Consider the following 14,629-nt stretch of genomic DNA (forward strand, 5'->3'; position numbering starts at 1 on the left):
GGCAACATTAACAAAAGAACACCGGTCAGATCTGGAAGATTATGTACAGAGGCTTTATCTATTATACGACAAACATTAAAAAGATCTATCGACTTACACCAAACGTTTGATAAAATTCAACTGAAGGATGTTAGCTGAATCAGCGAATTACTGTGCAACGGGGAAATTTTACAAACCTGAATTACAACAATCAAAGACATTTATAGAAACAGAATAATGAATTTAAAAAACATATTAGGTAAAGTATACAGCGGTATTAGACAAGGTGCTTTACTGAGCCCATTATAGTTTAATATAAGTATGGATGAGTTATTAGTGGAAATGTGCAAATGAAACAACTACGATATGGGAAATGGAACTAGTTAATGCTGTCCTGCTAGCAGAAAATTTAGACGATCTTAAATGGCTCTGTAAGAAACGTTTAATCCTGTAACTTAAAATGATTCTTGATGATGGCAGTTTGCCGAAATGTTTGAAAAGTATTAAATTATTTTAATATATAAACCCCACAGATAATCCAAATTTTAGATAACAGAAATTTTAACAGTTACCATCCAAAACTAAGTTTAATATTTATAGAAATTAAACAGAATAATAAAATAAATTTTCTATATATGTATAATAACACTATTAAAACTGTTAAAACGATGTGATTTACAAAAGAAACATGGTTTTCACGATATTTCAACTATAAATCTCATTATCCATTCTCCCATAAAAAGTCTTGCTGATAGATCTATAAAACTAACAGATCCAGAATACAGACCAACTGCAATAAAAAAAGCAAAAAATGCCCTCCTAAATAATGCATATCACGAACATCTAATCGAATTTATTTTTAAATCAAGACTAAATAAATTTAACAACAATACCAATATCAATAAAACCAATACTATCAAGACTACGTATTCAACTCTTGTTGTTTACGAGATAACATGTACTAACTGTGAAGGTGTCTATATTGGGCAAACCAGTCAAATGCTTTAATCCAGAATTCGTTCTCACAAATATGACAAGAACAACATCACTGCGCTCACAAAACATGAGAATGAGAAGAAGCATTAATTTGATTTTGAAAAATTTAAAATTTAAATACCAAGCAAAACAAAAAGAAGAGGGAGATCTACGAATCAATAAAAATAAGAAGAAATACTAAGGCAAGTAATGAAAAAAAAAGATACACAGAATCTAAATAAAATATATTTCAATCTGATTTAAATAATAATAAATGTAAAGCCATAAAAAACTTTTAAAGTTATAACATATCTCCACTTTACCTTTCTAGTAAACAGCTTTTAAAAGTTACTGCAAACAATATTTTTCATTTTATACAATAAAAATTAAAATATAAAACTTAAGTGAGATGTAGCCATGATGATTTTGTCTATTTTAATTATATTTATTAACAAATACTGAATTAGTAGGATAATAAAACGAACATTGTTTACAAATAAAGTTATTAAAAGTGATTAATCCAATAATCATTAAAATTATTAATTTGAATAATAAATATTAAGAAATTTTTAAACGATTTTCCTATATATCTTCGGTAATAAATATATCGTTAAGTAAAGGCAATATCCCTTACTTTTTATTTTCCATTAACGATAAACAACATATAATAAATTAATAGAATTAATTTATTATAAATATTACTATTAAGATATATTTGTTCCTACAATGACACACCCATTGGCTTTTTCATTTTTTGAAAGTGTAATTTTATTTTTGCGATTTATATTCGTATTAATTTTTTTAATGCACAAATTCACATAATATTCCGTTTTTTAGAAGCCCTTAAATCCTTCAAATGGAAACATAAGCCACAAATCACTGTAATCACTACACCTGATCACTATCATCCATCACTGATATCGAAAATTATTACCTGTTGAGACTTCATGGTAATCCAGTCAGAAAAATCACATAGGGATCTCGAAAACTACACTACATAAACTCTTAAGTATGATCGTTTTTGGAAAATAAGCTTGAAGTGTGAGGAGTGATGGTTATATAGATTTACTGTTCAATACGCCGAAAGAGATGAACACCCTCCCCTCTTTAAAAGGCTTAGTTGACTAAAGTTGGGATATGATCAGACGGACATATAGAGAAAGTAGGATATCATCGAAAGTAGCCATACCCACTTGTAAAAAGTATCACAGCATTCGTATAAAATCGCTGTATTTTTTCTTCAGGCCCACACTATTTCCATAATATATTTCAAAATAGTCTGGCTTACCGTTTAACGAAGAATACTACACTAATAAAAATAATATCTTGAAATATACTAAAAAATAATTTTAAAATATTTTAAATTCATTTTAATTGAATTTGATAATGGACTTGTTACGTTAGTTTATTAAATAATTCTGCTACTAACTGCTTAATAATTTGTTAATACAGTTAAGTTGGTTAGAGCTCTAAATAAAGGCTATATCTACTATTTACGCTTTCCATTGCGTTGTTTTAACATTCCAATAATTAATTTTGTAACAAGTAGTGATCAATTTTTCATGGGTGAATGGGCCGAGCAATCCAAAGTTATGAAAAAATTCTGCTTAATACCAATAAAAATAAATAGGAATATTATGGGCAGAGTTCATCCAATAATACATTGGCTAACAGGCAGTCCACACAGTAGGGATCCTGGCCTATACAGAACAAGGCACGAGTGTGAGGAAATCCTACACTTCGGTTGAATTGTTGTAGTGTTGGCCAAATCGTGCTTTCATAATAATGAAAAGATCTCCAAGATGAAATTCTTCTTCTTCTACGGCACTACAGTCCAAATTGAGCCTAAATCTCCTTAATTTTTTGGCTCCACCCTTGCTTGTCTGTGGCTAATCTTCTTCATATACAAACTCCTAAAAGGGCTTATCCGTCGCTGTTTACTGTGTCTTCCCAGCGTTTTCTGGCTTTCCAACCGGTCTCTTTCCCTGCATTCTTATCACATGTCCGGTCCATTGCAATCTTTGTATTCTAATGAAGTCTGACAGTAGTGCTTCCTTATAACGTTGATAATTAGACTCATTGTGGCTTTAATGAGTCTAATTAGCTTGTGTGGTATTGCCAATTCAGCCAATATATTGGAGAGTCTGTTCCTTTTGACTGTTTGAAGTCTACAAACACGTTGTGAACATCAATGCCTTGTTCCCATCATTTACTCAAGATCTGTTTGACTGTAAATATTTGATCCACTGTCGATCTTCCCTGTCGGAAGCCCGTCTGATACTCTCCAATAATATTTTCGCTGCTAGTGGTTGGAGCCGCTGGTTTATAATATACGTGAGGACTTTATATGCTGTACATAGTAGAGAAATTCCACGTTAGTTTTTGCACTGGAGTTTGTCTCATTTTTTATGGATCGGTCATACTATACTTTTCTTTCAGTCGTCGGGTATTTTCTCTTCTTGTCATATGTCTTTGGTGAGCACGTGGATGTAGCTTGGTAGGTGATTGCTACCTACCTTATACAATTCTGCTGGTATTTCGTCAACTCCCGGGGCTTTATTGTTTTCTTGGGCCTTAATAGTTTCAAGAAATTCCTCTATGGTTGGAGCTTCTACTCCATTCTCTACTTCATTCTCTTCTACCTAGTTCGTACCCATTTCATCTTCCATGTGTACTTGTGTATAAAGTAGGGGCTGAAAATAATGCTTCCAGGTTTCTGGAGTAAAATATGATCTGATTCACAGCATGCTCCTCGTCATGTTCTCATATCTGAGATACGACTGGCTGCCCTTTTGTCTATTAGCACATGGTCGAAGCCCATTCTCGCTTGTTTCATTCTGGAGTGGATGTTTTCCTGTTGTGCCTGTTGATAACTGCGGCTCGTTGCCTATTTTAGCATTCATATCATGATGACACTATCATTACTCGACACTATTCCTAATCATAATGGATTGAAGCATGAGAAAGTAAGCGTTAAAAAAATAGGTATTAGGTAAAACTGGCACAACCAATTGGAGAACTTGATTTTCGCAGATGATATTTGTCTCCTAACTGAACATTGTAACTATATGTAGAAGAAGATCGAAAAGCTTGCAAAATACTCCAATGTAATGGGCTTTAAGATAAATACAGAAAAAACAAAAAACAACAGCCAAGAAACGAAAATTAAAATAAATGGAAGGCAAATAAAGGAAGTAGTAGTAATTTACATATCTGGGATCAATCATGGAAAAAACGCAACAGTAGATCAGATGTAGAAAAAAGGATAGTAAAGGCACACCATGCGTATTTTCTTAAAGAAAGTCTGGAATACAAACGATATATTAGAAATAATCAAAATCAAAATATTTAACAGCTGTATTATTGTATGCAAAATCTTGGAAACAGGAGGAAACAACTACCAAAAATTTAATAACCATTATAAATAAATCGTTGAGAAAAATCCTAAAAATATACTGGCCTGATAAAATAACAAACGCAAAACTACGAAGAAGAACAAAACAAGAGAAAAGAACAGTCACGATTAATAGAAGGAAATGGAAATTGACTAGATATACAATAAGGAAAGGCCAAAATAATATAACCAGACACGCACTCTAATACCAACCAGGGGGAAGAAGAAGAAAAAGGGTAGGATTGGATAATAGCTGGAAAAGAACTGTAACAAGAGATCATAAAATGATTGGCCTGGGATGAAAATAGGTCAAACAGAGAGCAAGAAATAGAGAGAAACGGAAAAAACTTGTAGAGAAAATTTCGAAGGGATAAAAGACAAGAGGAGACGCTGATCCTACCAATCAGCTATTTTTCATTTTGGCTAAGAAACGCAAGAGCGCTCAATCCTCCATAATAAGGGGATGCAGTAGAGAGGGAGAGAGAGATTTCCTGAAATAAAACAAATAGAGTTTTTGGTCCGATTTCCAGGTGAAGACTATTCTAGGGGAAACAGCATTACAAGTTTACAAGAAACATAAGGATAGGTCTTGGAATCTTAGAAGTTCTTCAGGTAAAAGTATTGAGTTGGTATAGATTTATAGTTTAATTAAAAAAGTTTTGAATGGTGTTTGTGTTTACACCTCAATTCGGTCTGGATATGAATGAAAGAAAAGAAGAGTTCTATAATCAATTATGAGACATACCTGGCGAAGGAGCAAGTCAAATTAAGAGGTGATTTTAATGCACAAAACGCAATATGGCGGTTGTTAACACATTCTTTCAAAGACAGAAAATCAACTAATTACATATGAAAATAGAAGTAAATATCAACAATGTTATAAGTCTACAATTTCCAAATACGAATAAGTCCAGGAATATATTAGAAAAAAAATCGAAAAGTGAAAGAGCAAAGAAAATAGAAGACATAGAGGAAGAAAAAAAGTATAATTATTGATATAAAAGACATATTACTACAATGCATCATTAAATGAAACAGGACAATAGACCGTCGGAAAAGTTTAACTTTGATATTACTGAAAGATAAAATGAAGGAGAGTGAAATATATGAAAACTGTGGGGTTTTCTGTGGAAATTTGCATGAAAATTTAATTTTTCTTTGATATTGAATTGAATTTTTTGCTTATTTCATTTTTAGTACACAAAAAGGTAGATTTCCTTTTTTTGCTTATTTCATTTTTAGTACACAAAAAGGTATAAGGGATAAAATCGTGGTTGAACTTCATATCGAAATCCGATGGTCTATAATTGATACCTTGAAATAATGGAAGATTCTAGACCACCATACTTCTACAAAAAAAAGATCATTATCATTTAGCTAATAAATCTCTCCTTTGCTTAACTTAGCTTCCCTTGGATGCTTTCATAGCCCCTCTATATTGGGCACTTTGTATCCAGTTTATGTGTATGCAAGAAAATCGTCGGTTGTTCATGTTGGAAGATGCCCTAAATTTCTAAGGCCATTTTTTTGAAACGTCACTCCTCCAATCTTCTTCTTCTTTTAACTCTATTCACAACTACCATAAATCATTGAATTAAATACATATTAAACCATTCCCTTAAATTTTTAAGCCGAGAAATCGTCTGTTTGCTTTGCATGTCCTAGAATGCAGAGATTTAAGTGAGAATCTGAAATTTTGGTTTCGAAAATGTAGTAGAAATCTTCCACTTTTTACTTTTTGAGTTAAAGAAAAAATGTATTTGATAGAGATAATTTATATTTAAAATTTAAATCACCTAAATTCCACCCTATTAGAGTATTTCAAAAGAACAATAATGTAGTAAACCACATTTTTAATATGTCGCTTTGCTATATATTTTTTGTCTACGTCTACAAGTCGGAACAGCGGATAGTTTGGGTCCACCTTATACATGCACGAGTTATAATTATTGTTCACCAGACTGAAACGCTTACGAGCATCGATGATATAAGATCCGATTTGTTTTTCTATTAATGTCTCTGTGTACCTTGCCGACTACACTGTTTGCTGTTTTTCAGTTTGCCGAATGTGACGATTTGGCTGCATTTTGTACCAAATTAATTAATGATGATTATAATACTATATAATTAAGCTCCATGTTATAATTACGTCCCAAATTCTTTTAACAGGTATTTAAGTCATAGATATGTGGATTTTCTCCAATTGTCCAAAGGCGTTTTATAGTACAGTAGAGCGTCGATTATTCGAACTAATTGGTGGACATGGTGTTCGGAAAATCGGTCTTTTTTTGGATAATCGAACTTATATTTATACCTATATATGTATTTATATAATGACAAATAGAAATTAGACAAAAAAGTGCAGTTTTTGCAACAAAACATATTCTAGGTACAATATTGATGAAAAAGGAGCTATTTACGCGAGTTCTGCTGTTTTTTAAAGACTGTTTTTTTTTATTCCAACATCGATGAGTAGGGGCGTTATCAAGAAACAATATTGTTTTCTCTCTTTTGCCATTTTTAATTGGTGGACTTTAACAGAGGATAGAAAGTTTTGTATGAACCATTCCATGATAATTGTACTATCTGTTTAAAACAATATGGTTTCTTGCTTTTACCAATGACTAGCATGGGCAATTAGTGACTGCCAGTCGTATTAGCACAATCTAAGGCAGTGGTACGATACTTGCTTATTTTAGGTACAGGTGCTGCTAATTCCCGACGTGACGCAAGAGTTTTTTGTGTCAAAGCTTTTTAATTGGGGCCAGTTTCGTCTGTAATGTAAACGTTTTGGAGGACGTAATTTTCTTCCTTTAGTAACTCCCTTAATTTGACAACTCTCCAGGTTTGTTGTTGAATTGAACTGCCTTTTCACACAGAATCTGATCAGAAATATGTTCTCCCTGGGATCTTTTTCAAGCAAACCATTTATATACAACATTATCTAAATCCGTTTTTAAGGCAAGTTTCATCGTTTTACGACTTTTGGATCTATCAGAAGAATCAAGCTGGGACACAAAATTACTTGGGACATAAAGTTACTTATGCTCATCTTTTGTCGGCAGTCGGGAGTTCGTATAAGCGGTCTTCAGTTGGTCGAGGTTCAGATATAAATATTTATACATGTATATATATGTATATATATATATATATATATATATATATATATATATATATATATATAGGGTAAAACATATTAGCATATCTCGCAACAAGGGAAAAAACAATGGTATATAAGGTAAGAGGCAACTGTAAACACATATTTCTAACTATTTGGTCGTCCTCAGTGTGGTCCAGCTAAATTAGAATAGGAGAATATTACCTTGAGAAAGGATCACTACAGGAGCAATGCGACCAATTTGTGGCAATAGCGTTATAAGACCCTGAGTTTACAGCTACCTGAAGAAAGGAATGCCAAACGTATTTAAACGCATTTAAAACAAGAGGTAAAGATAAATGCGAGTGAATAGTAAAAAATTAAAACAAAATATTCTCATATCTCGCAAAAATGGAAATAAACTATGGTATATAAGTTAAATACATCTTTATCTAATGAGGAGATTGACAAATTGTGCTTCTACGCCATATAATGGCTTTAATACATCAAAGCGAAAACAAGCTTTTTCTAGAAGATGTAAACGTTTCTTCTTCTTCTTCTTCCTATGCCGTCCCCATTAACGGAGATTGGTGACCACATTTCTAAAAGTTTCTCTGTCTTTTGCAACGTGGTCTACAGTCATGTTTGTCCAGTCTCGAATATTTCGCAGCCATGACTTCCTCTTTCTACCTATTCCCTTTTTGCCGTCGACTCTACCCTGCATTATGACCTGCAGAAGACTATATTTATCATTCCTTAGTATGTGTCCAAGGTATGCAGTCTTGTGTACTTTTATTATGCTCAACAATTTTTTGTCTCGACCCATCCTTCTCAGCACTTTCTCATTGGTGACTCTGGCAGTCCATGGAATTCTCAACATTCTCCGGTATATCCAAACTTCAAAGGCTTCAAGCTTTTTAACTATTTGGGCTTTTAACGTCCATGTTTCTACCCCGTACAATAGTTGCGACCAGACGTAACATTCAACAAACCTCAGTCTCAGCGCAGTATTCAGGTTTTTGTCACAGAACAATTGCTTGAATTTTAAGAACGCTGCCCTTGCCATTTCTATTCGTAAGCTGATCTCTTGGTCTGGATCTAATTCTGCGTCGATGTAAGCTCCCAGATATTTATGTTTTGTCTCTCTCTCTTCTGTAAACTTTTACAGAAAACGATTTCATTAGATTGTTTAGTTCATGGCCATCAAAGTAAATGGCCCCTTTGTACGTTACCCACTTGAGTGGGGAGAATTAGGAGACAATCGTTGGCTTTACGTTTCTGTGTTTGATTTTGTACTAAGCCTTAATTTCTAATGAGGCCATGGGAGGCCGAAATAACGTCGTAACACTTCAAACATAATACGTCGGTAACACTGCATTTCTATTACTTCTGTATTAATTGTCTCTCCAATAGTACTCTAATTTATTATTGTATGTTAAGTAGTTACTTGATGGAAACGGAAACATGATTTCCGTAGGAAGTAAGCACAGAAATGTTAGAGGCAAAATCAAAATTAACGCCACAATACAATACAGAACTTCTTAAAGAACGCAAAGAGCAATACATAAACCAGCTAAAAAGAAGTGACATATCACAGCTAAAGGGTTTGCAACTAGACGAATTAAACGATGAAATAACAACAGAACTCATAGAAGCAGGCCTGAAGATTGCTAATAAACAAAAGCGAAAACAACAAAAAATTAGCACTAACTCACAAGATATGCTAAAAAAACGACGACAACTCCTGAATGATAACAAAAGAAATACAGTGGAGTTTACCGAACTGAACAAAACCAGAAGAAAACAGATAAAGGAAGATTTAAAGAAATACCAAGAAGATCGCATTAAGAAAATCATAGAGAAGAACAAAAGTTTAAAAACAATGAAGACAAATATAGGAAAAAGAAAACTAATCATGCTTAAAGCTGAGAACAATGAAGAGAGAGATCTAGGAGAAATAGTAAAAATCACAGAAAGATACTACACAGACCTATACAGTTCTAAAAATGACCCACCACTATCATCTAAACAGAATCTCTCAAGGAAAATACAAAATATTGGCTCAGAGATATTACCAGAAATAACTGAAGATGAAATCGAAAAATCCATAAACGACATGAAAAGAAATAAAGCGGCCGGTGAGGACAAAATACTGGCGGAACTGCTAAAAGAAGGAGGAGACACGATAAAAAAATGCTAAAAATACTGTTCAACAAATGTCTGTTTGAAGGTAAAATACCTAAACAATGGGGAAATGCCAACACAATGTTAATACATAAGAAAGGAGACCGAACAGACCTAAACAACTACCGTCCTATTTCCCTTTTGTCACAACTATATAAAACCTTCACAAGAATAATAAACAACCGACTAACCTATAAACTTGATAACTACCAACCAGTGGAACAGGCCGGATTCAGGAAAGGATACAGCACAATCGACCATCTACATGCGCTTAAAATCTTAATTGAGAAAACCAATGAATACAACCTTCCGTTGTACTTAGCATTCGTAGATTATGAAAAGGCTTTCGACAGCATTGAACACTGGGCGGTGGAAGAAGCTCTGGTCAATAGTAGCATAGATTCAAGATACCGACAATTGATACATGATATTTACCAAAACGCAACCATGACCGTAATTCTGGACGACAAATTAATAACGGATAATATAAAAGTTAAACGAGGAGTCCGACAAGGCGATATAATTTCACCTAAACTGTTTACCTTGACCCTCGAAGATATAATAAAATCAACAGATTGGGAAAACAGAGGAATATGTATTAACGGAAAGTACCTAAATCACCTTAGGTAGGCGGATGATATACTCCTGATCTCCTCGGAACGACAAGAACTAGAATTAATGCTGAATGAACTTCATGAAAAATCACTGCAAAAAGGCCTAAAAATTAACTTCAGCAAAACAAAAGTAATGACAAACACGGAAGACCAAGAGGCAATAAAAATACAAACAGAAAATATAGAACAGGTAAATGAGTATATATATCTAGGACAAGCAATCAGAGCTAACAGAGAAAATCAAACAGCAGAAATATCGAGACGAGTAAGAATGGGATGGGCAGCTTTCGGCAAACTTTCTTACGTTCTGAAAGATCAAACAATCCCTCTATACTTACGAAGCAAGGTATGTAACTCCTGTATAATACATGGACATTTACACAGGCCAATTTGGATAGGTTAAGGAAGGCACAAAGAGCGATGGAGAGACAAATGTTGGGTATATCACTTAAAGATAGAAAACGTAACCAGTGGATCAGAACCAGAACAAAGACAGTAGACGCGATAGAACAAGCAGCAAAACTGAAATTGAAATGGGCTGGACACAATGAATGTCTCCAAGACGGACGATGGAACAATGCCATCGGAAAGTGGCGTCCATACAATGTAAAGAGATCAAGAGGCAGACCACAGATGAGGTGGAAAGATGACATCAGGAAACAAGGAGGTCCCACATGGCAGAAAACAGCTCAAGATAGGAAAAGATGGAGAGAACTGCGGGAGACCTACATCCAACAATGGAAGGATAGAGAATAGGTTCAAAAAAAAAAGTAGTTACTAAAAGATCGTATTCGAAAGGTTCAGAGGCATGTTTGTACCGAGATTACTAAATGTATAGTTATGATTTAAATATAAATTATTTTATTAGGGCTTCTTTCATCTGAAATGATTAGACGATTAGATATTATTAAAACCCTTGAATAACAGGAAAAAACGTAGTCTACATGGGCCATCTTCTTGCATTCTTAATAATTGTTATGAATTTCTCCCGAACATTCTTACGAAAATTTTTGAAAACTTCATATAAAATTAAATGGCATACTGCTGTAGTTCGTCTTTTAAGTTAGCAATTAGAGGGGTGAGCAAAATATAGTGCGGATCTAAAAAGTTAAATGTACTGATACCAATTCTACACTACAATTTTGCCGAATTGCCGAAGTTGTATATATGTATTGTTATGATTGTTTATTTTGAGTTCAAACTTAGTTTATTGAGCCAATAAAAAAATTATAACTTATCTGTTATCAAAAGTAAAATAATCCTTATATTACCTGTGTTCGATGGATTCAAAAGTTTTTCTAGTTGTCTTTTATCGGGATAGAGAAAAAAGGATAATAATACAAATATATTATATTACAAAGATTTACGTTTCTTTATTTTATATGAACGAATAGAACAATTATTAAATTCTGTCGTTATCTTATCAATCAGCATACAAGAAAATAAATCAAATTAATATGATAATAAGATTATAAAGCTACATATATTTATATTACGTGAAAAACCAATTTTACTTAAAATTTTCTTTACTTGAAAAAAAAAGAAACCACAAAACTTTAAACTTTTGATTAGCCTAACAAAACCTCAGTTCTTAAATTTGAATGCTAATGACCCTGATGTCGAAACGATCCTTCACAGATATAAAATTCAATTGTACAAACACTTACAGTTTATTTTCTTCTTGAGTTGTATGTTGGAACATACCCAGAAAAGTCCAGTCTCCTCAAAGATGTGATCTCCCCTCTTTGTCACCTCGGCTCCTTCTTTACGTCTCTGCAAACCTCCTTCAGACTACACAAAAACACCTGATTTACTTCTCCAAACTCCGCTACTTATTTATGACACTAGGACCTCCTTTTGTCAACTTGATGCCGTAAGAATACTTTCACATATCCTTTATAAAATGCCCACGGTAGATACAAGGACCTCTTTTAATCTACCTATTATCTCCTTCTTCAAACTATTCACTTCTTTTCATTACGCCGGTATCCAAACTCACGAACTACCCCTATCTTGAGACACACGACTGTTTCCTTTCGATGACCAAAATATGACTAACTTCTCCTCTCTCATGATCGACTCACCAAATTCCCATTTTAAAAACGACCGTCCAATCAAAAAGCTTAAATTGTGTTTATCATGATTTTGGAAAAGCCTAATTTCGGTTTCAGAGAAAACTAAATAGCTTACTTTAAAATTGGTTTTTTTCAATACATCATTTATAAATATTTCAAAAGATTAAAATATGGTCATTTAATACTCGACTATACAAACAATGAAAAGATTATTAACTTGCAGGTAAAATGTCTTCTAATTCTAAACAAAGGTTTTTTGATAATTTTGTTTGCAACGGAAACAGGTCGTTTGCCAAACAAATTTCTATTCTTATCTACACTAAATCTTATCTTAAATTAATATATACATTTTTGTTTCTAATGATTTCTTAAAATTTTATTTCCATGGATATTTTTATTTATTTTTCTTTGGTTGGGAAAGAAAAAGTATGACAGTATATATAAATATATATGTATATATAAATATATATGTATATATATTATTTACCACGTCAATATTCAGACGAAGGATGCGATAATTTAAACATAGTTTCTTACTAAATGGTGTCACAAGAATAATTAAAAAATCTCTAGGAAAAAACCTAATTCTGCATCCTAACGGGAAAAAGAAAATATTCCAATTGAAATAACACTGGATACAAAAACGTATAGTATAGGCACATCTATAAAATGTCTAAGAATGTTTCTGGATAAATACATATCTTAGAAAATTTATATAGGTTATCTGTGAAAACGGAAAATGAAACTAAGATCTTACAGTCAGTATATAAGAGGAGTAGGCAGAAGAGCCATGCCATGACTTCGCAATATCAGAAGTTGGACGGGCATGAACTTTCAACAACTACTATGAGTGGTGCAAAATAGAGTACATTTTGATATAGTGATCGCAAACCTCCAGTATTGGAGTGCACCATAAGAAGAACTAAGTAATTATATCTTAACCAATATAAGTACTGTCATGAGACTGAATAGCTCATGAATGTAAAGTACTATGACATGGGACAGGCGGCACAAAGTCTCATGGCATAGATAGAGGTTAAGCAGTTTAGATTAGGTTATGATGACACTGTATTACTGAAAGTAATAATAATAAAGATGTACAACAGTCCGTACTATTACAAGTACCAAAAATTAAGAACTGCAAAGTCAACAAATCAATGTGTATGTAGTTAAGATTAAAGGACATTGTAGAATAAAAGAAAATAAAAAACTTGATTAACAAGAAAGTAGAATAGGGGGAAAATTAATTCTCATTATTTGCAACTGCATATATATTATTTGTTGTTTATTATAGGGAATCGCTATTACAGTGAAATTATGCTGAATTCAATAAGCCAGTAGCGAAATGTTGAAATTTCAAGAAGACAGAATTCACTTAGTTTTATTTTATTCTGAGAACGCAAATAATTTATATATAATAATATACAATAGAGTAGTAATAAGCTTTAGAGATTTAACGCTCTTGAAATCTGATATGTTTTAAGCAAATTCAAGGGAGGAATATCTCTTTAAAGGAAAATAACAATAACAAGCAAGCATTACCCCACTTAAAAAAGCGTAACATTCCGCATCCACGTTATGCAGAGAGAAATATCGAATATTTCTTTGTGTAATATAAAACCTCCTTTGTATACGTTTTTTGAATGAACAATCGTTTAGTCACTGTTTGTATATTTATCGGGATATACTAAATTATATCCGTAGAAAGTTATTTTGCAAACTTTTGAAGAGTTACCAGGCAATTAAAGTAGAAATTTTGTAATTGTGAAGTAATTTATATTCAATGAGAACGTATTTTGTAACGTAAGATGACCCATCCAAAGCACGTAATTTTAATGGTCTTCAAACGTGCTACCACATTAAATTTGCATGCTTTTTCGAATTCGTGCATACTACATACCTTTAAAAACGATCAATTTACGTTTGGAATATGTGTAGGTGGACTGCTTTTATTGCCAAAATTGAAGCCTACATTTCATAGCAAACAGGTTAATTTTTCCTGGTACTACGCTTTTTTCTCTTTTACAAGTAGAGCAGTATACCAAGGTTTTTAGCTACGGTTTCCACCACGACGCATTGATTTTGATGAAATTTTGGAATTCTCATTATCATTGTCATTAAAATCTTGGCAGATATGTTGTGGTTCATCATTGAGCTCTAATTAACCTCTATTTACTCTTACTTTTAAAATCTACCCTATGCCAAAGAGTGCTTTTACCTTGGGGATGAAATCTACTCCAGCTGGGTTGTTGGTACCTTTATATTAAAAATAATCTCAAGAATCGATAAAAAAATATATTCTAAGCAAAAA

The 14,629-nt window shown here is 32.9% G+C and overlaps 1 protein-coding gene across 1 annotated transcript in view; it reads right to left on the bottom strand.

Moving 5' to 3' along the window:
• Positions 1-2,043, bottom strand: part of LOC140452457 (uncharacterized) — a 50,960-nt gene extending 48,917 nt beyond the window's left edge. Inside the window, exon 1 of the mRNA XM_072546725.1 lies at positions 1,889-2,043. Coding sequence (XP_072402826.1) covers positions 1,889-1,903 — 15 coding nt within the window. The 5' untranslated portion in view covers positions 1,904-2,043. The remainder of the gene's footprint in view (positions 1-1,888) is intronic.
• Positions 2,044-14,629: the final 12,586 nt, after the last annotated feature.

The sequence above is a fragment of the Diabrotica undecimpunctata genome, chromosome 10, assembly GCF_040954645.1.
Source record: "Diabrotica undecimpunctata isolate CICGRU chromosome 10, icDiaUnde3, whole genome shotgun sequence".
Taxonomy (NCBI): Eukaryota; Metazoa; Arthropoda; class Insecta; order Coleoptera; family Chrysomelidae; genus Diabrotica; species Diabrotica undecimpunctata.